This window comes from Bemisia tabaci, chromosome 4 (assembly GCF_918797505.1).
Source record: "Bemisia tabaci chromosome 4, PGI_BMITA_v3".
Classification (NCBI taxonomy): Eukaryota; Metazoa; Arthropoda; class Insecta; order Hemiptera; family Aleyrodidae; genus Bemisia; species Bemisia tabaci.
The window spans coordinates 57,965,784-57,990,792 of NC_092796.1; the positions used below are offsets into that span (position 1 = coordinate 57,965,784).

General features: G+C 40.2%; 1 protein-coding gene across 1 annotated transcript in view; it reads right to left on the minus strand.

Annotated features, from left to right (window-relative positions):
• Nucleotides 1-3,917: 3,917 nt before the first annotated feature.
• Nucleotides 3,918-25,009, minus strand: part of LOC109042555 (uncharacterized) — a 68,725-nt gene continuing 47,633 nt past the window's right edge. Inside the window, exons 5-9 of the mRNA XM_072300161.1 lie at nucleotides 11,215-11,399; nucleotides 8,343-8,433; nucleotides 7,501-7,678; nucleotides 5,522-5,693; nucleotides 3,918-4,391 (exon numbers count right to left, since the gene is read on the minus strand). Of these exons, the coding sequence (XP_072156262.1) occupies nucleotides 4,150-4,391; nucleotides 5,522-5,693; nucleotides 7,501-7,678; nucleotides 8,343-8,433; nucleotides 11,215-11,399 (868 nt within the window). The 3' untranslated portion in view covers nucleotides 3,918-4,149. The remainder of the gene's footprint in view (nucleotides 4,392-5,521; nucleotides 5,694-7,500; nucleotides 7,679-8,342; nucleotides 8,434-11,214; nucleotides 11,400-25,009) is intronic.

Here is a 25,009-nt window from a genome sequence, read left to right on the forward strand (position 1 = left end):
TTTGTTAGAGCGCATTGTTTTGAGAACTCTCCAAAAGGTAATCTTACGTCGCCATGGATATTCCATCGAAAATCATCTTGGTGACAGAGAGACTCAGAGACGCCGCTCCTATGAATTGCTGATGTATGAAAGTTACTTTCGAGGAAAGATCGAAGTATCAATATTGGACCACATTTTGCAATGAGGGACCACTGTTTCTGGCTCATTTTAGAAACAACATATATGCCATCGGTTTCCCTATGCACAAATGTGCTTTTATGGAAGAGCCAGAAACAGTGGCTCCGTATTGCAAAATGTAATCCAATTAATGCCGAGAATTTTGGAGAACAGTGTGAGAGGGGGCTGAAATATTAACGGTCGGAATCGGTGATTATTGTTTCAGGGGTCTCTCAGAGAGTAACCTGCTGGTGAATCAACTGATTGCCTATGAGCGGATTTGTTTAGTATGCAGACATATCACTTACATTGTAAAGAAAATTTACGAAGTCTCGGATTATTTAACTTATTTCATACAATGGAGTTTTTTCATAAATCCTAATTTTTACATCAGGTCCCCTTCAAAATATTAAAAAACCCGTGAAAATTGATACAGGTTATGGATACCTTCTAGAGTTACAGGCTTTTGAAGCGCCTTCAAAAATTGTTGCCACCACGCACACTACTATGGTGTTAAAATAGTTGCTCCATGACATTATATACAGTCTATAGTCGATAAGTTACTTACTGCATTTGGAGACTAAAACTAGCTGGATAGTTTGAATGGGAAATTGCATCTTTGTTGTTTCTCATGCATTACAGAGCATGAAAAAATAATATTAAATTTGAAAATATTCACAACTGAAAAGGTGCTACGTCTGGTTGAGGTGCTTTGCTAAGCTGGAAGAAGGAGAAATGAAAACGTTTGGTCTACATGTACCTCAAAGAATGATTCGATCAGTTGCTTTTTTTTATTCCTATCTTCTCTTTAACAAGCGGCTCTGTCTTGGAGAGGTTACACTTTTTCAGGAGATCTAATGGCCATTAAAGTTTGACGTTATGTCCACGCATAACGAGAGGAAGAAAAATAAGACCAATTTACATCCTTCAATAAAAATTTATTCAAAATATTTCAAACATAATTTAAAAAATTCCACAGTATGAATCACAAAAAGAAGAGACTATGCCTCTCAAAATGTTAAAATCTACGCTTCAGGAGGCCGAAGATTTTCAATTACCTCGATTTGAATTAAAATCGTTAAGTTAAATCAACTGAGCATTACTCAAATTTAATTAATCAATTAGGTACCTATATTATGTAATTAAGGATCAAATTAAATCCTCTGAATTCATAATTTAATTATAATCTACAAGTTGCCCTGTACATACTTGGTGGACATCCTTAAGTGTTATAGCTCCTCCTTTACTTTATGAACGTAGGTTTGCCATAAAACTTAAGTAGAAAACTACCAATGCAGAGAGTAAGGCCTTCCAGATTAATCTCTCAGGCTGCATACCAATTTGCAAAATACGGTGGGAAGTTTTATTTTCATCATAATGCTGTCTTTAAAGGAGGATTATACTAAAAGTATTCAATCGTCGCTTTTTCTTATTCCCCTTTTATGCAACTTGCGTACTTCTTAACGAGACCGCTGGAGGAATTATTCACCCACGTCTTAGGCTTTAAGTAGGAGCCGACCAGAAAAAAGGGAAAAAGAGCATCAATTCAATTTACTAAGTTTTCAAACGATCAAATAAAACTAATTATGAATAAATAAATAAATTAATTCATTTATAAATAAATAATATTTGTATATACATTCTTACATCTTATATCTCTAACATTTGAAGTTACAAACGTATTTACATGTATGTATGACTTAGCATTTTTTTTTTTGCAGCACTGAGTTTGATAAGCATTGTAGCTTTACCTTCAGTAATCAGCAGTTATATTCCATTCACTATATGTCCGTTACATATAATGCTCTGAGTAATTTTAAAAATTAGTTGCGAATGTAATGAGAACGTGGCAGAGGGCTGAGACAAGGCTATTTTCTCAGGAATATTCAAGCAGCAATAAATTTTGGTCACCAAATTACACATTCCAGTATTGGGAAGGTCTTACAAGAGCACCAAAATAATGCAAGCAGTTTTTTTCAGACGAGAGGATTTTTTTTTTTTTTTTTTACCCTCAGTGGACAGGAATCTCTGTTCGCTTTATTACCGAAAAATGAATGTCTCTCACTCATATTGTTTCTTACACGAAAAATGTCGAATATTTTTGAAAATATTTGAATTAATGCCTCATTTTCTGGCCAATTTTCCCGACCACAACGAATGGATCTCTCATTTCCTTTGGCTGTTAAACACACTTAAAATAAGGAGCCGTACGAGTAACCCAACTATGTTAAAAATTAGGTACGGACCTCTGTAGAAAATTAGCAATGTCTCACTTCATGGACCCTCTTTAAAACTGACTTTCAATATAAAATTGGAAACAGATCTGCCACGAGAAAAAAATTCATTCGCAGGCATGAGGGAGAGACAGAGACCCTGTTTGATGGACTCAAGTTCCACGGGTGGTAGACATAAATCATTGTATTTTTCCATCGCCCTGTTATTCAAAAGACACCATCGCAAAACACGTAGAATTATTACGAAAACAGAACGTTTAAAGTCATTTTTCACTGAGTATACTCCTGAATTTTAAGGTAGCACATAAAAGCATTAAAGTAAGGAAATAACCCTTTAACTGCCTGTTGTGGATGAAGAAGTAATACAATGTAAGGAGTCGTCAATTTTCCAAAACAAAAATGTGAGTTTTCCTCCTGAAGTGAAATCCAGGGTGTATTTCAGCTCGAAGACTAACTCAGCTGCTTAACAACCCACATGGTGTAAATACAAAATTTATTCCTTCTGTGAAGTAAAATGGACTATTGAAGGGCGGATTTTATTCCGCATCCATATCATGCGAAGTTTTTGGCAGGTACATATATATGCTCCGGATTTCATTTCGATGCTTCTAACTATGCAGTATTTATGATTAAAATTTTTAGGATAAAACGGAAAGGGAAAGCTGTAATCACGCAAATTTTGCCTACCTGCAGCCAGAGAAGTTATGCCTATCTAATCATGCTAACAGGACCCTGAGCAATAAAAATGATCTGCACGATGCGCTTGATGCGCCTTCATTTTCGGATGATACAGTAAGCTTCACCGTGCAGTTGCTAAGCGACTAGTTGCCCCGCAAGGGCTACTCTGGTCCTATTCAGCCATGCCAAGGAATAACGCCGTATGAGCCTTCAGAGGTTGCCAAGTTTTCTCCGATAAAAACTAAATTTACTGAGAAAATTGCATATTATTTCCAAGAGTTTCAGACCATTGTTAACGCAATTTAATCTAAAATATCTGCAAATTTCAAGGAAAAATATACATGAATGTTGTCAAAAATACATGTTTAATCAAAGAAAATTTGGCAACTATGGAATGTTCATACGGCGTTCTTCCCAGAGATAAGAGACCCTCCACTAGTATCTTGGCCATGATGGAAGCTTTTACTTTCGGGACTTCAGCATTCTACTGTCAACTTACCTACATGGTTGATTTTCAACAACGTGTTAGCAGTTTCGTTTTGCAAATAAGCCGAAAATGGCCGAAGTTTGGGAAACTTGTTTGGTTCATGACGTCACACGCAAAAAAAAAGCGCACGGCGTCACTCCTCCTCCCGCGGTTGTCATTTTCCAGATGATCTGCTCGGCAATGTTACACGTCTATGTTACCGAGACACTCGTTGAGGTACCTATGCTACAATTGCTACACGCACAGGATACACCTATGCGCGTAGCATAGTTACCTTAACGAGTGACTCGGTAATCTAAATCATCTAATCAATCTGATCATCTGAAAAATGACAACCGCGAGAGGAGTGACGACGTGCGCTTTTTTTTGCGTGCACCCGAAGCTCATCATCCACCATGTAGGTAGGTCGACAGCCGAAATTAGGGTGATGACTGTTGCTACCCTATAATTGTACATAAGAAATTGTTGAATCCCCGAGAGTGAAAGCTTCCACCTGCCGCCAAGCGATCAGTGGAGGGTCTCTTGTCTCTGGTTCTTCCGTGGCGCGGCAGTATTCGAGGTTTCTGCATACTCTTTTTGGCGCGGAATGGATTTTCACTGGAACATGGTCCTGCCGGTGTAGCAGACTGATTCGGGGCCCATTTTCCTGGCGTGCTCCCTGACTAGTTGGTCGATACCCATGGTAGCGTTGTACTGCGACGACAGGACGCTCTGAAGCCGAGACGCTAAGTAACACATAATGAATGCCGACAGGAAAAGGAGCAGACCTAGCGTTGCCGACACCATCAGGAAAGTGCTGCAAGAGTTCTCCATGGAGACCGCCCGGTGGTAGAAATCTGTTTACACGTAAAACACGGTGTTATCAATCAAATTGCAACATGTGAATATATACAAAATAAAGTGAAAGCCAAAGACTTAAAATGGGATTAAGGCCGCAAAATAAAACATAAATTAAAAACTTGGACGTTTCCCATTATCACTAGAGTACCTTTATAGACAGAGTATGGCCATTTCTGTTCCGGTTTTTCATTGGTCGCGAGTGAATAGGCTGACACGATGCTCTTAGGGCCGTAAATAAACAAAGAAGATGGCTGTTATCAGCAAGCAAGATTGAGGTTATGCACATCTTACATCCTCCTGTGATAAAGGTGTGAGGCGGTTTAACAATAGTTTTCGTGTTTTTTTCCTGTGTTATTCGTAGATATGCTAGTTTAAATTGTTACTGCCGTATAATTGAAAGTTTTGTCCAATTTAGCTTCTTATCGATGTTACGGTGAGTCGCCATCTTGTTTGTTTATTTACGGCCCTAAGAGCATCATGAAGCCTAAAAACTCGTTGACCAATCAAAAAGCGGAACAGTTTTCCTGTAGTAAAAAGATACGAATGGCCATACTCTGTCTATAAAGGTACTCTAATTATCACGACTGCGTTTTCAAACGAATATAATATTTGTTTTAAAATGCACCGGGAAACGTCCCGGTTTTATCTTATGTTTTATTTTGCGGCCTTAGTCCAGTTTTAAGTTGTTGATTATTAAAGTTTCGGGCCGATTGAGTTGTTTTTTAAATTATATAAATATAGAGTCAAATTTTTTTGAATTCAAAGAAAAATACTTACTTAATACATTTACCTGACCTTGCATTCATTATAAGGCCTTGATAAAAACTATTCGCACTCTATGGACACGCGTGTTGCATATGAAAAATTGGAAGGCGCACCAGTTGCGCTACACCAGTGCATGCATATGTAGCGTGTAGCAATTTTTTGACAGTTTCTCTCACATTAAATGCTTTAACCTGGTGATTGGATCTTTGCTTCAGCAGAAACTTTTATGTCTAGACAGCATGGAGGAAATAATTTTGTTTAAAATGCAACACCAAGGTCTTTGATAAATGAAACGGAAGCTTTCGTTCAGGTACAAGAAGCATGAGATTGAAAATAAAAAAGAGAGGTGAATTCTATTTACCTCCTGGCATGAGAACTGTGTACTCAATATTCTCCTGGAATTTTGCATATTGCGTTTCGGTTTTGTTGCCATCATGACCGATCACCGTTTTATTGCCGAATTGCAGGTCATTAACCGACCGCCGCCTCCTCCTGCCGTGTCCGGAAGGCTCGAACAGATCCAAACAGTATTCCTGAAACAAGCAATTGAAGAATTTGGAGGAAGACTCTTCGTTTCCTGGCTCATTAGGAAATAGTATCAGCTTTACGTCAAATACGTCCAATTTTGAGCGTTTGGTTGCGCGTACACCACGCAGTATAGCACAGTAAAATCACAAAATATTAAAAAAAAATTAAAAAGCTTTGAAAATTATTAAATTTGACACGGAACCACCTTAATATTTACAGAACCACATTATATTTTCCCTTTAATACATCTTTTTTTTCATCAATTTAAATTAGAATAATCCATGCAGAGTGTGCAAACATGACAAAATCATGAGTTGAAAAACGTTGACTCCACGAGTTTGAATATTAGAGCCTAAAAGCACAGAGCGGAGCGGCTTACTGTTGGCGCGAAACGCGCGTTGGCGCCTACAAACCCAACAGGGATACTTCACGCATTGCGTAATGCTTGAAGTATCCCCTTAGGTTTGTAGGCGCCAATGCGCGTTCCGCGCTAACATGCCCGATTGCCCGCCGCCGCGGCGCCCCAAGCGACTAATTCTCAACAGAGGTGTTGCACAGAATCATACGAAATTGAAGGCGTTCCATCATATTAAGAATAACAGGCATCCTTTAAGATTACGGAGCTTTCCTTGTAAAATAAATCAAGATACTTCGGCACAAAAGGAGAGCGGTAGCCCAAAAACTTAGTCCTAGCGTCTACTTTTGATGACGTTTAGTATAATTTATGAATTTTATTAGAGAAAAGAGTGACTCGAATCAGGCAGAAACATTCTTGAGTATGCCGTCAAGCAGAAGAGTTTATTTTGAATCAAGAATAAACTATAGAGGAACAAAAGCGGGGTTCTGCTTTCTCTTTTTACAAAAGCATTTTTTCCTTTTTAAACAAGCATTATTTTCTTTATTGGTTCATAAGGAAATCTTCTTGGTGGTAAATATGAGCATATTTCTGATCAAATCAAGTCACCGCTCTCATTTTGTCGTCTTTGGATTCAATTTGTGAGGGAACTTCATGCTTTTGAAAGATGCCATCAATCATGATACGATGGGGTGCCTTCAATCTCGTATGATACTGTGCAACACCTCTGTGGCGAAATGGTGGCTCGCAGCACCGCAGCACCGCAGCACGCTGGCACCGTCATGAAGTTATCGCAGGAAAAATCTAAAAGCCTTTAGCTGGGGCAAAGCAAAGGGTTTGTCCGCTTTAGGTATAACAAGAAAGGATTTTCTTGAAAAATAATCAAGTCCTGTTGCACCAGAGAGGTGTAGAGAGTTTTAAAGAATTTTTCCCCCGTGGAATTGACGCTCCCCATTTTCACCAAGAATCTCAATTATACATTTTTCTCAGTTGAACCAAACAAATAATACAAAAAAAAACAAATAACAAGCAAACCTTCATTCTGACTTTATACATTTTCATCCAAATGCGTCGTGAGCAATTTTCGTTTGTATTTACATGTGGACCAAGTAACTTTGGGTCTCAATTTGGTAAAGGGGCCAAAACTCCCCTCCCGAAAAAACACGTGGACATAAACCACTTGAAAAAACAGGTGCGCGGACAAAAAATCGTTGGCGAAATGTCCTATAACCCAGAGCGCCAGAGAGCGCTGTAAAGGAGACTATTACATGATCCCCATGATCACATTATGACTTTTTCTCCCTCCCCCTCTTTACATACATATGTAAAGAGGGGGAGGGAGAAAGAGAAAAAATTCATTTGACTAATTTTTATCTTGAGAATATGTAAAAATGAAATGATTTTTTCAGGACACCTTCCATCTGTAACTGAAAGTTTTATTATTGATTTATACTTACGGGCTGGCAGTCTGTTGAATCCATGCAAGCTTTGATCTGAGAGTGGATCCATAGTGTTGATCTCTCCCTCATCGTGCTGAGCAGGAAAGCTTCGAAATCTAAGAACACTTCGTTGTGCCTGTCTCTGTAGCGCGCTGGCTGGTGAGGTATGATTGTTGCAAAATCTCGATTGCGGCATCTGTTGTTCCAACATGACAAGTAAAGGTCAAAAATCTATAGGTACATGCGGTCTTCAACATTTTTTGTTCGATTTTGGGCATAACATATAGAAGATGGCCGAAGTTCAAAATCACTTAGCTCTGATTGCAAGGTTGTAGACTTCCTGCCATACTTTTTTCCTTGAAAAATACCTTGATTCTTCCATTATATCAGCAGGATATGTTCTATGTGAAGGAGCAATAAAAATATCTTGTTCCTCTTTGAAAAAATAAAATAGGATCGGGAACCCTGAAACATCGCAATATAGTGATACGTGGTTTTGCATTTTGACCATCGATATGCTTGCACTTAGTCCCTAATGCTTTTTTCAAAAGAGTCATTTTTAAGGAAATTAGGGCTTTATGCAACAGTGCAACGCATTCATCAGTATTTCAGGATTGTCGAACATTATTGAAAGAAACTTGGGCAATATATCTCCTATCTCGTTACATGTACAATTATTACGATGCAATGTTGTTGATTATTTCATGCGAGCAATATTTGTACGCAGTTTGCGAAGGAATGGATTAATACTAAATCTCAACAACATCTCAACGCATGCATGGAGCGTTTTCCTCTCGCACACCTACGCCCATTGATAAAATCGATTGCACTAAACAGAATTTAATTAAGGGGGAAATTACCCGTCTTTCACAAGCGCCACACTCCCGGTCACGTGAGGATTGTCTGGATCTGGTGAAACAGTCACCTCCATAAGCTTTACAAACTTCCACGCTGTAAAAGAGGAAATATTGGATCAATTTTGAATCTTGATAAAAAAAACATGCTTTTTCATATCGACGTGAACATGGCAAAAACTATAAGTACCAACATGATTCTCGAATTTTTCTTCTTCACATAGACCATCATACATTGCGACGGTGAAACTACCAAACCACGTATCTCATTTGCGGTGTTTAAAAATCTACGCTCGCATTTTATTTTTTTGAAGTAGACCAAATCAATATCATTCCTTGAAATTTTCACAGAATTTTCTCCGCACGAAGAGGGAAAATCACAGAAATTTTCAAGACTGGACGTTGAGTAGTTTTCATTTAAAAAATAAAGTATGACAGGAAGTCTGCGACGTCGCAAACCGAGATCCGTGGTTTGGTAGTTTCACCGTCGATTGCAAGAACGTCGATATGTTGCTCTGTACCTTGTCTAGAGGCTCACTGGTTTAATAAAAAAGTGGTCATCTAGTTGACAAAGTTAGGTATTTTTGAGCTGTAATTGTAAGAAAGGAATGCATATGAAAGAAAATTTTAGGTACATGTATAATATTAATGCCAATGAGCCACGTAATTTGGCTTACTTATTTCTACAGCTATGCGGTAGAATTTAGGTCTCTGAAGAATCATTATTCATTCTGTAGTTTTCTACTTATGAATATTGTTTGTTCACTGGAGTATAATTAGGAAGTCCCATGTGGACCCTTGGTTCCCTTTGAGTTTGAGAAATCTTCGGAATATAATCAAATTCAGCCGGGGAATCGTAGACATATTGATTCACACTATTTTCAATGAAAAATAAAAGAAGACACGCATCTAGGTTACGACTTTTCACGCTTATTCTCGAAAAAAAATTAGTAATCTTTTTAAATTTTTACAGAATTTTATATTTGTGTAGGGCTTATAAATTCCGAATGATGGTTTTCGCAACTTTTATTCATGAATATAAATTGTGATAAAAAGTATACAACGTTGGATATCGAGGTAGGTATATGTTTTCTACTTCCACTATAGATTGACTACTTTGATTATTTCTGCATGGTAATTGTCGAGCAGAATCCTGGCGCTCAGAAACATTAATTTCTCATTTCTGAAAGCGGACGAATCGGACGAGAATGTTTCAACCGTTACCCCATCTGAATTAGACATGGCATCCAATATTGACAGTTATAGGGGATCAAATTCTTACCGGTGACCGAGAAACTAAAACCTCATCGTATAGGCACGAGTCTGAGGCACCTTAGCTCAAACAGAGAGGGATTATCTTGTCATTCAGATTCAGTCATTTACATTCTTTAGATGGATGTGGTTTGGAATCAAGCAACTAGCCTGTCAAGAAAGTGACCCTTTTGGCGGGGACTCTGGGATTTGTTTCTAAAGTAGCCTAAACAAATCCTTATAATTATAGTCAATCCTGCAGTGAAAGTTTCGGCCCAAATTCAAAGCTCTTTTTAGCAATATATCGCCGCTAAATTTTTATACTTTTCATCATTGTTCTTTGAAGTTTCTCGGTTGAAAATTTTTTTAGTTGATCCCTTTTTCTTTTCCGAGGCGCAGTATTATCAACTTATGTTTCTATTCCTTAAGAAATAAAAAAGTATCAACTAAACTTGTTTTTTCAACACAGGGAAAAATCGTTACGGGTCATCGGGTCATCCCCTAAAAATGTGATACCACTCCAATTTGTTAGATGATAAGGGACATTCCCAATTAATTGTGATGATACCGCAACATCTACGTTAGTAACCTAATTTATTGGGGCACTACCACAATTAATTGGAAATGTCCACATCATCTAGCAAATCTGTGCTCTTTTTTCCGTGAACCAAGGAATTTCAAAATCAGAATTTTTCAAAGGTAGAAAATGTAAAATTTTCAACGATGTATTTCCAAAAAGAGCTTTGAATTCAACGTTTCAAGCAGTGTTCGAAACTCACAGGCGCCAACGCGTCAAATGCGCCTAAAAAATCGACCATGGCGCCTAAAAAATAAAGGCTCTGCGCCAACGTGGCCCCTAAAAATCTGGATTTTCGTAGGAAGTCACCTAAAGGAAGAAAAAAAAATCTATTTGAAGTAAAAAAAACTCAGAATTTTCAGCACTACAAGTGAAAGCTTTTTCTATTCTTTGCGATTTCATTCTTAGTGATTTTGTTTGTCTTCCTCAAGTTACAGCTTCTTACTAGTATTGTTACGAAAACATCTTGCGTCTAACTTTTCACTAAATGCGCCGTAATATACATATCGACGGTGAAAGTCGGCAATCACATAACTCGTTTGCGGTGTCTGAAAATCTCCGGCTCTGCGTCATTTTTTTAAAGGAGAACAAATTGATATTATTTCTTGAAGTTTTTGCAGAATTTTCTTCGCATTGAGAAGAAAAATCACGACAGTTTGAAAGAATTGCCGTTGAGCAGTTTTCCATTTAAAAATAAAGTATGACAGGAAGTCTGCGACGTCGCAAACCGAGTTATGTGATTGCCGACTTTCACCGTCGATATAGGCAAAAAGTAAATTTGGCCCCTAAGAAATCTTCAATGGCACCTGAAAATCTGGCTTGATGCGCCATATGGCTCCTAAAACTCAAAGGTGAGTTTCGAACACTGGTTCCAAGAAAAACAACAGCGTTGAAACTTTCGATAGATGATTTTTTCATCATATAAAGTCTCCTTCACGTCACATTTGAACAAAATCTCTCTATGTTCCGCCAAAAAGGCCTTTTTTACCGGCTCTTTACATTCTTCGACCGCTGTATTATTATCCTGTAAAAACGAACATAGTAAATCACCTGAATGGGGATTAATGCGAGCTCGAAGCTGAAGTTTAGTTCCAATGGGAACTGCCTGATCGACGGGTAGCTCGTTGCTTGAAACATTAGAGAGCCTGGCTGGAGCCTCTTTGTAAAGCGCCACCTCGTACTCTAATCGTCCTGGCGTCTCCTCCACTACTCCCGAGACCCGAGCACCGTGTGGACTGAAGCAGACAAAACACATATTCAAATGAGCACAAATTGACGAATTCACTCGACATTTACTCATTATTTGTGATGAAATCAGGCAAACAAGGTAAAAAGTGCTTGACGTGAAAACTTTATTCGCACTGGAAAAAAAAAAAAAAAAAAAAAAAAAAAAAAAAAAAAAAAAAAAAAAAAAAAAAAAAAAAAAAAAACACACATTGGATCTAGAGTCCATACTCTTGAAAACATGGACAAGAAAAAGGACTCTTGATTCAATCAGATTTAAGCTTAAATCAAAAGGAGACCCGCTCAAATTAAGAGGCTTGGCTCTTGATTTAAGCTTAAATCTGATTGAATCAAGAGTATCTTTTCTTGTCGATGTTCTTGAGAGTCTGGATTCTAGATCCAATGTGTTTTTTTTTTTCCAGTGCGTTACGCACAATGGGAAAGTTAATTTTGGGTAAAAAGAATAGGTTTTCTGATCACGATGCTCAACACTTTTCAATACGCGCAAGGACATTGGATCAAAGTTTCAAGTCGTGATCCGTGTTGTTAATGAACGTTTAAACTGAGGCGTTCCGGAGGGTGTAGCGTCAGCACCGGCATAGTTTTCGCGGACTCCCAATATGTCGCTCTCACAATTTAAATTTCTCCTGAAGGATACAATTTATTGATTTTTGGGTGTCCTTTTAGCCCAATGATGCAAAATTATCCTTCTTTACTTGAGGTAGAGTTTTCTCATTCGTCTAATGGTACTTTTTGCCCCAATACATTCGACCGCCGATTTTCTGAAATATTTAGTGCAAAATTCGCCAAAGTCGATCACTCCTTGATTTTGATGGAACTCTACCCTCTTCTTGCGTCTCTAAGGTAAGCGAATTATTTATAAATTCATTCCGTAGAAAAAAAATGGGAATAGAGTTGAGAGTAAAAGTTGAAGTTTTTGAATATGAAAAATGTTGAGAAAATGTTAATGTCCTTGTGTAAATAAGCAGAAAGAGGAATAGAAAATCTTTTACTTTCATCATCACATAAGAGGAAAGCAATTACTTTCACTCTGTTCTCTTAAATCGAAATTTTATTCCCGTAATGCCTAGGAAAAAAGAGAAAGCCTCGATTTTAATGGGAAAATCACTTTAAGAGGTAATAAAATGTAAACACAAGATTCACTGCGGATGTATTAGATGACTCATTTACCTAAATAAACTGTGCTTATCAAAAACGATGAGTCCTATATGATGAGGCACAATGCGGGAAAATCTACAGCATACGATCACATTTTTCTATTAATCGATTTTTCAAAAATGGGCCATAATATATAAGCTCATCGAATGAATTCTACTCATATTTCGCATCGTGATCCAACAGAAAGAAAAAAGTAATGAGGTATCGGCCACCTCCACACGTTTCATAAACATCCGTCTATTGTTCTAAACCACAGAGACTGCTAATATGGGACAGCTGAATGGGTGCTTGGTTTTTTCTTCTTCCTCCTCGCGCGAAAAAGCGAGGAAAAAAGGAAACGAAAGTATGAAACAAGAAGCGAGCCGGTTCACCTAATTCATGCGACACACTTATGGCTCGTTTATTCAAATCATGCAACGGCATTAACACTGCATCATTATGATTGGTCGTATCCCCTCGTCATGTGCAGGGATTGTAACGCTGTCGGATGAAGCAGTTCACGGAAGAGAGAATTGCGAGCGTGGTGCAACAGCAGCTGCAGTTGAACGAGTTAACCAAACCCGATAAATTGCGAGACGTCTTTTCCCAGTGAACAAAGAAGGATAGAGGAAGAAATGGTACACTTTAAGCAATCCGAATGGCATAAAATACACACCTTGTGCTTGTAACCTTAAGAACTCCAGCACTGTGGGGCCGTCCCTAAATTACGTAACGCACTGTCTTGCCATTTTTGACAGATCCCTTTCCTTTAACCCGCAATAAAAAATGACGCAACGCTTTCCTCGAAACCCCCTTCCCCGTCCTCTAGAACGTTTTGCTATTTAGGGACGGCCCATAATACAACACAACGTTTTTTCAATTACGCATGCATTTTTTTCCTTCATTTTTCGAACTTTTCTTTAAAGCTTTATCACGAACGTATAATTTCCCAGGTAAAAATTGGCAGTAGAATCTGTGTTCCAAAATACCATAGACCTACAGCCGGCTGTAAGATTTCCAGTAGCTTCTATAGCCGGCTACACAATTTCTTATAGCCTCTTATAGCCAATGGCGATTAAGCAACAGCCAGGCGATAAAGTGTATGCTAAACGTTACTAATTAGGTACGGATGCTAGGACTTAGTGAGTTTTTGAACTACTGCTCTCTTTTTGGGCCGTAGTATCTTGATTTATTTTGCGAGGAAAGCTCCGTACTTTTGATGGATGCCTGCCATTCCTAATATATTAGAGCGCCTTCAGTTTCGTATGATACTGTGCATTACCTCTGGTGTGAAATAGTTGCTTCAAGCGCCGTGGCACGCTGCGGCGCGGCGCGGCAGGCGGGCAGCCAGCGCGAGACGCGCATTGGCGCCTACAAACCTAACAAGGATACTTCACGCGTTGCGCAATGCGTGAAGTATCCCTGTTAGGTTTGTTGGCGACAGTGCGTCGCCGCTCCGCTTTGTGTTAGGCTCTAATATTTAATCTGGCGGAGTCAGCGTTATTCAACTCATGATTTTGAAATGTTTGCACATCCTGTATGGATTATTCTCATTTTAATTGATGAAAAAAACATGTATTAAAGGAAAATATAATGTGTGTCATGTAAATATTAAGGTGGTTACGTATCACACTGAATGATTTCCAAAGCACACGAATTTCTACATAATTTCTTATAGCCTTTTATAATCGATGGCGAAAAAGCAACAGCCAGGCGATAAAGTGTAAAGCCCGGCGATAAGAAGTATAGCCCGGATGCATAATTTTTTATAGCTTCGTATAGCCCGGCCGTATGATTTCCTCCGCATTCTACAGCCAGATACATGATTTTCTGTGGCCTTCTTTAGCCGGCTATAAGAATTCCTATGGTATTTTGAAACGCAGCTCTTATCGCCAATTTTTACCAGGGTTTTAAACGATGTGTTTACAGATGGTCAAAATTGAACGAATTTTGGAAACACTTTGAAACTTACGCTTTAAATCATGTTTTGCGGCAAAACTAGGACTACTTTTGCGACGATATACAGAATCTAGCCTCTATCATGGACAGTAAACTTTGCCAACTTTGCCAACTTCGCCAAACTTAGTCAGAGTCAGAAGTGCTCCACGCCCCTAATTTTGGCATACTTATTTTCCGAAGAAACTTGTGTGAGCCTTTTCGAGCTAAAGGTTAGTTTTTAATACTAATCTTTCAAAATAGCCGATACACGTAGTATAGTACTACCATATACATTTATGAATGTTCAGAAAATAAGGGAAGCCGAACATGGAATCAGCTGAAGTGAAATTCACATTGTCCGTAACTTGAGAAAGAGGCAGCATGAGCTGAGCCAAAAATTACGGTAGTTAATTGAGTAATCAGCTTGAATAGCGCTATTAAGCTTTCCCTGTTCTCCTCAAGAAGAATACGTGATTCAATTAGGATCTCGAATCTCGGAGAGAAGAATCGAGCTCAAATGTCAAGCTGGATTATGTGGATAATTGCAATGTTGGTCTTTTTCCCGCAAATACTAGAGCATCCAAACATCTAGTTTTCACAAAATCGACTTTTAGGCGCTCAGGGAGCGCATTTGTCTCTTATATCTTTCTTCAGTGTTTCTGATATCAAAAAGTGGAGGACCGTAATCGTTTTCCTGAAAAAAATTATTTTTCTCGTACTGTACATTTCTCAAAATTGGTGATTTAAATTTTGGTAGGACGAGCTCTTTCACTTAAGACCACTTTCGGATCAATGGTATTCGGACTTCGGATCCCCTAAAAAACACGATAGAATTTTACGGAATTTTACTCCACAAAATTTTGAATTGCATCTCTGGCTCTGAGTGCAATGCAACACTTTTTTATGCGATTATTATTTTCGAAAAAAAAGAAAAAAAGAAAAAGAAATTAGCTCGAGTCAAATTTCGAACTTTCTTAAGAATCATCGGATAGTTGTTGCGGGTTGCATATACACCTTAAAAAATCTTTAAAATTTCATTCCGTGAGACCTGGTTTCGCATCTGCCCCTGGGGCCGAATTTTGTCGGTCTAACCACCGTACTTAAATATACATAGGACGGGTCTCGACTGCACTTAAGTCCGGCTCAGCGCTTCTGATTCGCCGGTGGTGCGATTTGAGCCCATCGATGGCTGTTGCACTCCGTGTGAAAAAGCCGACGAAATTCGGCCCCTGAACCTAGAGTACCTGTATAGCGAGAGTATGGACAGATCGCTTCATGGAAGGCTTAGGGCCCAAAAGTGCAGCCACCCTTCTAACCAACTTCTAACGCACAAAATTTCACTGCCGGTATGCAGATTCCAATTCTAACCAAGATGGCCAAGAATGTATAGAAATGAGCGTTCTTCCGCGAAATTGAGTAAATTTATGCAAAAACTGAGTCAAACACGTGCTTAATAAAGGACGGTTCGTAACAATAGTATCAGTAAATCGTTCTGGATAATTGAAATTCATAGGTTGGCTGCATTTCTGGGCCCTAACTTTATTCGCAGAAGCATCGGTGAAGGCCTGATGGATTTTCGGAGTTTCACATCTGTCTATACTCTAGCCATACAGGTACTCTAAGCCCAATGCAACACGGGATTCCGCGCCGGCAAAAGTTCGCAACCGACCAATTTGCATGAAAGCGCTCGAGACGGAACTCCCGTTACGTGCGCAAAAAAGACCCTGCGCGGCAAACGAAAAAAACCCCGCGTGAAAATGATAAGCTCCCGTCAATTAATTCCGGTCCATTTTTCATCGTTCCTCCGGCGATTCCGCGACTCCGGAACCCCCGATCGAATCGACGTCGCCGTCAACGTCGGGCGATGAACCGCAACAGGACTTCTCACGATCGGACCTCCGAGCGGGACCGGGCACCGAGGGGGAGGGGGAGGGGAGGGCCCCGAGGGGGCGGAGAAAGGGGGAGGGGGGAGGGCCACGAGGGGGCGGAGAAAGGGGGGAGAGGGCCCCGGGGCCCGCGCCCGCGGTTCCGGAGGAAAGTAAATCCAGGTGCGAGCTCCCGCGCCGTGACAGTGAGCTAGAGCCCGATGACAATGACAATGACAATGATAATGACGCTGATGACGATGTAGATGTTGGAAGTGCCCGAGGCGCCGCGTCCGTTGCCGGCTTGTCTAGAGTCCCTTTATACTGAGAGTCAAGACAACACCCCTCATGGAGTCACAAACGGGAATAAAGATTACACAAATTGAACGTTTTTCGTAATCTTTGATCGGCTCATTCTTAAATTCCTTTCTCCGTTCCTTCTCTCATTCCGTTAGTTCCTTGTCGAACCCGAAATTCCTCGGTCCATTCCAGATTATAATCTTTGCAATCGGTGAAAATGTAATCTGTATTCCCGTTTGTGACACTGTGAAGGCCTAATATCCGGTTAACCAATCAGAGATGGATTCGCATTGTCTTGACTCTCAGTATAAAGGGACTCTAGGCTCGTCCTGCGCCGGAATTACCATGTTGTCGTTGCAGTTCCGTCGAGCGAATTGCGATAAATCGAATTATCTGCCGTTTGAACTTATGGAAAAGGATCGATAACCAGGGTGTTTGCAACGATCACCTTAATAATCGATTCTTTACCATAGCTTCGAATGGGGAAATATTGATAATCGATCGTGGCTTCTGGGTGTGATAAAATTTGCTCAATTCATACTGCGGGTTGATTATTGGAATTCATAGAAAAAGCGATAGACAAAGAGGATAAGGAAAAGTAGAGCAATTTTTTTGGCGGAAGCAGGTGGTTGCAATGGACAAAGGAGGTAAGTGATAGACTATCTAACGCAACGGCGACCCTATGATCAGTTTGTCTATCAACCAAAAGGATCGCAGCATTTTCCCCTCATTTGTTGTCTATCGCTTTGTTCATCAATTGCGATAGGCAATCTACAGGTAACTGAGGTTTTATCTGATAAAGGCCGAATTTCGACCAAAGTCTCCGATAGAAAAGCACTATCCCACTGAAAATGAAAGTTTTGACGAATTCATACTGCGGGCTGAATATTGAAATTGATAAACTAAGTCATAGACATAGAGGGAAAAATGGTAAAATACTATTGGTAGAAGCAGGTGGTTGTACCGACAAAAGAACTTAATAAGCAGAATAACTAATGGCAACTCACGAGAGGCCATATAGCTAGTCCATTATTTTCTTCCCTAGTCTAACAACCCCTCGTTCCAACCAATAGACTTACTCACTTTTCCTAGGTCTCCTTAATCTATCGCGCTTTCTCCATCAATTCCAATAATCAGTCCGCTGTTCATGTAGAAATAGAGGCCATATAGCTAGTCCATTATTTTCTTCCCTAGTCTAACAACCCCTCGTTCCAACCAATAGACTTACTCACTTTTCCCTAGGTCTCCTTAATCTATCGCGCTTTCTCCATCAATTCCAATAATCAGCCCGCTGTTCATGTAGAAATGTTATAGCGGGGGGTTATGGATTCGTTCGTTCCTCATATCCATATCGACATTTAAGAAATTTTTTGAGACCAGGGGCAAAGAACGCCACAAAAAATGGGAGATAGCCATTTCTTTATAATTTTTGACCGGGGGGGGGGGGGGCGCTTGTGGCTCATACTTGGAGTATTTTGGAAACAAAAACCTCATGGAGGTAAAACACACTGTCTCAGTACGGCCGTTCAATCCCAGAACACCCCGTATAGATGCTATCAATCGTGCCGTCACCAAGGGACTTTTCCATTACATCGAATTGGACCCAAAGAATCAATGACATAACGACGGTGTAAGTCGGCAATTACATAACTCGGTTTGCGACGTCGCAGACTTCCTGTCATACTTTATTTTTTAAACGGAAAACATCTCAACACCAATTCTTCAAAACTGCCATAATTTTTTTTCTCTGTGCGAAGAAAATTCTGCAAAAACTTCAGGGAATGATGTCAATTTGTTCTCCTTTAAAAAAATAACATAGAGGCGGAGATTTTCAGACACCGCAAACGAGATATGTGATTGCAGCCTTACGCCGTCGATAACCTCTCTCAATGCTAACAATGTGAATAAATCGATACATATCGCTTTCCTGTGACGTGGCACTGATACTATACCCACACTCTCCCTATATAGGTACTCCACCGGTGAACTCATCGGTGCATCAATCAGTCATCATTACAGGAAAATGAGCGCCGCTGCTCGTAAAAAAAGTCTCGAAGACCCGAGAGTGATTTCTTCCTGAGCCGTTATATTGTTTGAATTGCGATGGAGCGGAGGGCAAGGAGAAGATTTTGTCTCCTCGGAGTCGGAGGCTGGCCGTTTGGCAATTTGGCATCCGATGGCGGGAAAGGAGGAGTCGCCGTCGCCGCGGGACTTGAACCGTGGCCTCAGGCGGCCGCCCCGCGCCGCGCTCTCCTGATTTTCATAACCACTCCGCTAAAAGGACCAACGCCGTCGCCACCGCGAGCGCTATGGGCTATGCTCCCGCGCTGAATCTTCAGGATATGAATTAGGACAGGTGTTTTCCGTTCACTGCCTTCATTTTCAGTGATTATCATCGTCTACGTGAAACATGGAGGGATAGTATTTCCAATCGAAGATTTGCTCAAAGTTTGTCCTTTCTCAAAAAAAACCTTAAGTACCTGCGGTACTTGAGGTATTATTGCTATCGATGAAGAAAGCTATAGACAACAAAGACGGGGTAAATAAAGCGATCCTATTGGTTGTTACGAACTAAGAAGGTAAAATGATGGACTATCTATAGGACTGCCATTAGTTAGTCTATCACTAGTCTATCCTCAGGATATGAATTAGGACAGGTGTTTTCCGTTCACTGCCTTCATTTTCAGTGATTATCATCGTCTACGCCAAATATGGAGGGGTAGTGTTTATCAATCGAGGATTTGGTCAGAGTTCGGCCTTTCTCAAAAAAAAATCTTAAGTACACGGAAAAAAATAGTTCTGTTCACAGGGCTCCTGTACTTCTTTTGTAACAGTCACAAAAGCTTACGTTATGAGGACAGAGTACCTTGTTTCCACGATAGAAGTTCTGTTCTCACAACAGAAAAATTCTGTAGGTGTAACAAAGAAACAGCCCCCCCTGAACCCTGGGAGCCCTGTGAACAGAAAGTTCTGTCCTCTGTCTTCAGCACCATCTATTTTTTTCTGTGACCTGCGGGTTGATTATTGCTATTGATGAAGAAAACGACAGACATCAAAGACAGGGAAAATGAAGCGATCCTATTGGTTGTTACTAACTAAGAAGGGAAAATGATGGACTATCTGTAGGACTGCCATTACTTAGTCTATCACTAGTCTATCCTCAGGTTATGAATTAGAACAGGGGTTACCCGCCAAGAGGGCTCCATTTTCAGTGATTATCAATCTCTACGCGAGATATGAAGGGATGGTACCTTCCTATCGAAGATTTGGTCAAAATTCGACCTTTCTAAAAAAGACCTTAAGAACCTGCGGGTTGATTATTGCTATTGATGAAGAAAGCTATAAACAACAAAGACGGCGAAACTGAAGCGATCCTATTGGTTGATACGGGTGGTTGTTATAGATTAAGGGGGGGGGGGGAATGATGGACTATATCTGTAGGATTATCGTTATAGTTAGTCTATCACTTACCTCCTTTGCCCTTTGCAACCACCAAAAAATTGCTCTATTCTGTCTTCGTCTTCTTGTCTATCGCTTTGCCTATCAATTTGAAATATCAGCCCGCAATGTAAATTGGGCAAATTTTATGACAACCAGAGATGATGCGTGAGTGGTCGATTATCATATTTCCCCATTTGATACTATCGTAAAGAATCGATGATTATTGAAAGATGTTCTTTGCAAGCAACCTGTTTATCGATCCCTTTCCTTAGGTTTGAATGGCAGATCAATCGATTAATCGCAAAGCACGCGACGCCACTGTTTTTCGCAATCTCCCTCTTAGGAAGGGTCATAGGTGGTAATCAACCGCTACATAAAGTCCGAGTTCTTGACAATATGTGCCCGTTGCCCAATAATACCGTTCGCTGAACTGCCTCAGAGACTTTAACGAGGGGTTAGAAAAAAAGAGACTGTAACACTTGAGACTTGGATTGACGTTCTATGCTGACATTGGTAGTGAAGAATTGGACGTCTTTCTGCCAAATGGAACCATAGACGAGTAGGAAATGTGGTGTGTGCTCGTAGTAAGCTGCATAATTAACAACGTTAAAGCGGGCGTGATTCCCTTAGGAGAAATGGAGAAGCGAGATTTTACATTCTGTCAAACGGAACTATGTGCCAACTGAATGCGGCACTCATGAGCCATGGGTATGAACAAGAGCGTTGTGTATAGGGCTCATGAGTTGCAGCCTCCCGACCGTCGTCTCTCGTCTCGGTCGTCGCTGACGTTACTGGCACTTTTTAATTCCTATTCATTCTTACGGCCATCAACTAACGAGCATACCCCGTCTTTCCTACACCTGTTTCTAGTTCCGTTTGGCAGAAATACCATTAGAACTCAGCAAATTTGAGTGGCGAATTACATGAAATATGCTGCATTTGATGTTAATGCGATGACACGTGAATGTGTCTTTTTCATTAGCATCACCTTTTGAGAGTGCTCAAGCGGAAAGAAAAGATATTATCGAGACAGTGTAGCGTGCATGAGGTTTATTTAGTTAAGTACCTGTGCAATAAAATTTTTACTGGTACCGTTAAAACAATGTTTAAAGCAGGTGAATGTGGAAACAGACGTCAATATAATGTAGGCAACAACGCATATGACGGAGAAAAAATTGTTTGTAAATTTTAGCGGATAGGATCGTTCTAGACGCCAAATCAAATGAGATAAAAACTCAAAAAAGAGAGCTTTTAAACTTTCCATTGGTTGAAACAACACGATGGTATGGGATTTAAGAGTAATACACTCACTTCTGATAGTCCAAGAAGGCATTTGATCTGAGCTATAACTAAAAGTTGCGAAGTTGCGGGAAATCAGGATCAAACTCGTTTAAGTATTCTTGGAATCTTCCAATCTAATTCTTCCTGAGTTCCGCATGATTTCTGGGATTTTAACTTTTTTAGACTTATTGTTTTAATGTCTGTGAGTGCTTGTGAATTGTTTCAAAATGAAGTGTTTGTCCTCTGTGTACTTTCAATTCAGTTTGGAAAAGTAAAAAATCCCTGGTATTGGTTCCATCGGCTGTTCCAGACTGACAACACGGATATTTTATCAATTGATTTCCGCCGATAACATTGAGGAAAGTTGCATCACTGTTCGGATCTAGTTTTTTAATTAAAATCTCTACGATTTCAAATTTGATGATCTGCGGGTTGATTTGAAATTGGTAGACAAAGCGATAGGCAAAAAAGAAAACAGGGATATGGGGTGATCTCAATGGTAGAAGCGGGTGATTGCAATGAACAGGGGAGGTAAGTAATAGACTAACTAACAACAACCCACGGGAGACCCAATAGTTAGCTCATCATTTTCTCCCTTAGTATATAGGAACTACCCATTTCAACCAACAGGATCGCTCCATAGTCCCTACGTCTTCTTTGTCCATAGCTTTGTCTATCAATTTCAACAATCAGCCTGCTGTACACTGGTAAAAAAGTAGCTTGGATCAAGAGTCCAGACTCTTAAAAACATTGACAAGGAAAAATACTCTTGATTCAATCGGCTTTTTCCTTGAATCGAAGAGCCAAGCCTCTTGATTTAAGCGGATTTCGTTTTTAAGAGTCTGGACTCTAGATCCAAGCTACTTTTTTTTACCAGTGTATGTCTCATCTATAGGAGGTTCCGATTTGAAGAACCAGGTGACGAGTAATTGTCTCGAACCGGATGGCTTCATACAGTGGATACTATCCGCTCTTTTGCGGTTGCGCGGTTCAATTTCCAAGTTCCGCGGGAGGAACGCGTCTTCGTGGTCCGTGGTGAGGGCTGCCACTCCGGACTCGGCGAGCCTCCCCTGGAGTCGACTGCCCAATAATCCATTTAATCTGTTTGCTCAACGTAAACGCTCCGCTCCAACGCGGATCGATTTGATAATTCACCCGCCCCCTTCCTCCCTCACTCGCCGCAGAGTTTATCGAACAGAGTTGACATTCAGAAAAATTGGCGCGGAGGAAGATGAGCCACTTGCTGAAAGAAAGGTCGTTGGATCGGATAATGATCGCTATCACGCCCTGTTGTCGGCTCTGGCGAGTAACCTTGACGCATCGTGGAAAAAAGTTTCCCTAGACTCCCCGGAGTTTTCCTCATGGATAAGATTTACTAAACAATTTCATCGATCAGACCAAGGAAAGAGAACCATATCTTGGACGATGACGTCATCTAACGCGTTTATCTAGGTATGGTGTTTTCCTCAACAGCTACTGGAGAATTTCCTGACTCGGAAATCTTGGGAATTTCTAACTAAAAATTTCACTAATTTTTCTTCTTGGTATGCAGACAGTACGTCTACAGAAAAAAGGGCTACAAAAAAAAGGGCTACCTTTTTTAGTCTACAGTCAAAACGTCTACATTAAAACGCCTACTTAAATTATGTCTACAATCAAATATGTCTACGCTATTAAAATGTCTGCGGTTTGTTTGCCCACTTAGAAAATGTCAAAATATTTATGTTGGCCACTAAAAATTTATAAAATATATTTATAAAATTAAAAATTAAATAAAATATTTATAAAATATACATGTTGATATTTATATGGTGAATTATTCGCGAAGTGTGACTCACAATTTTTACGCATCAGCTTCTGCAGCATCCACAGTCTCGTCCTGTCTTTGGGGATACACTTTCAAATGAGATTCTTATCAGACAACATAGATACGTACTTTGACGTTTTTGGAGTAGGCAATCAAACCGAAGACATGTTAATACCGCAGACATATTTTACTATAGACACTATTTTAATAGGCATTTTCATGTAGACATTTTGACTGTAGACCAAAGAAGGTAGCCCTTTTTTTTGTAGCCCTTTTTCTTCTAGACCTACTGTCCGTAAACCTACAAAAATCAGAAAAATTTTGGATAGCAAATACACAGGTATATTTTTGGAAAAATTGAATCTTTTTAATCAATTTTATGACCTTGCTTGGAGTGAAGTTACGTTCCTGCGTCCAGGAGACGACGAAACGAGGTGTCTCTATTCTGATTTTGGAGATATGAACCAGCGGGCTGATTATTGAAATTGATAGACAAAGCGATAGACAAAGAAGACATGGGGAGTAGGAAGCGATCCCATCGGTCGAAACCGGTGGCCGTTGCAGACTAAGAGGGGAAATGATGGACTAAATGTCGGGTCTCTTGTCGGTTGCCGTTTGTTAGTCTATTCCCTATCTCCTTTGTCCATTACAACCACCCGCTTCCACCAATAGGATCTCTGCAAATCCTTTTTGTCTTCTTTGTCTATAGCTTTGTCTATCAATTTCAATAATCGGTCCGCAGGTTCCTGTATATCATGTGATAAATCTGTGAATTATCCCATTTAAAGATAGTAAACGTTCATTTTTGTCACAGTTCGACCAAAGGCCTTGTCCGCACGAGCGTGGTTCGCGGAACTTAGTTTGAGGAACTTGCTCCAGGAACTTCCCCCGTACTCCGAGCTTCTACTTATGTTTCTTTTGATGTGAATTTGTTTGTTTTTGTTTTTAACGTCCCTTACATGTTTTGACACTTATATTTATTACTTTGGCGGCCGTAATAATCTATAATTTTGCGATAATTGTATAGTTTTATTGAAGTTCCGGTTCCAGTTCGGTCGAACTCGTGTGGACAGCATGCCTCGTTTTAAGGAACAAATTCCGGGAACTGAGCAGTTCGTCGAATAAGTTCCTCGAACCACGCTCGTGTGGACAGGGCCTAAGGATCTACCGCGCCGATTTTCATGATTTTTCCGTATGTTGTTGCATATTGCACATTTTTTAAAATTTTATCGGCACTTCACAAATTATTTGATTAACTTAAAACTTTTTTGAAAACCGATTATATAGCACTTACTTTCTTATTGTTATCTACGCACTATGCGGCCTGCCCGCTCGAAATGGCCGCATAGTGCGTAGATAACAATAAGAAAGTAAGTGCTATATAATCGGTTTTCAAAAAAGTTTTAGGTTAATCAAATAATTCATGATTTTTGCCGCTGTTGATCGCAAAACGGGCTTTAAGGGACTCGACGGGGGCAGGCTTGGGGGTCGTGCTGCTGAGCGATCGGGGGGGGGGGGTGGCCCTTAGCACACCATAAAAAGCGTTGGATGATTATTCGGTAGATTTGACGGCAGCGAAGGCGGTGACAGATGCGACTCAGCGAGAGCGGATAGCAGAATCTGGGGAGCGGTTGAGTGCGCCGGAAAAACGAAGCTAATCCCGATGCCCCATGCTCCATCTCCATGCCCATCCTCCCGAAATCAACTATGCATGCAATCAACTTTGCAGTGGAGCTTCGGCTTAGGCTTAGTCAACCAGGAGGACCTCCTCGACCGGGACGAGATCCTATGCCAAGAGCATGACTGAGCAGCCTCCACCAGTTGAGGGCAA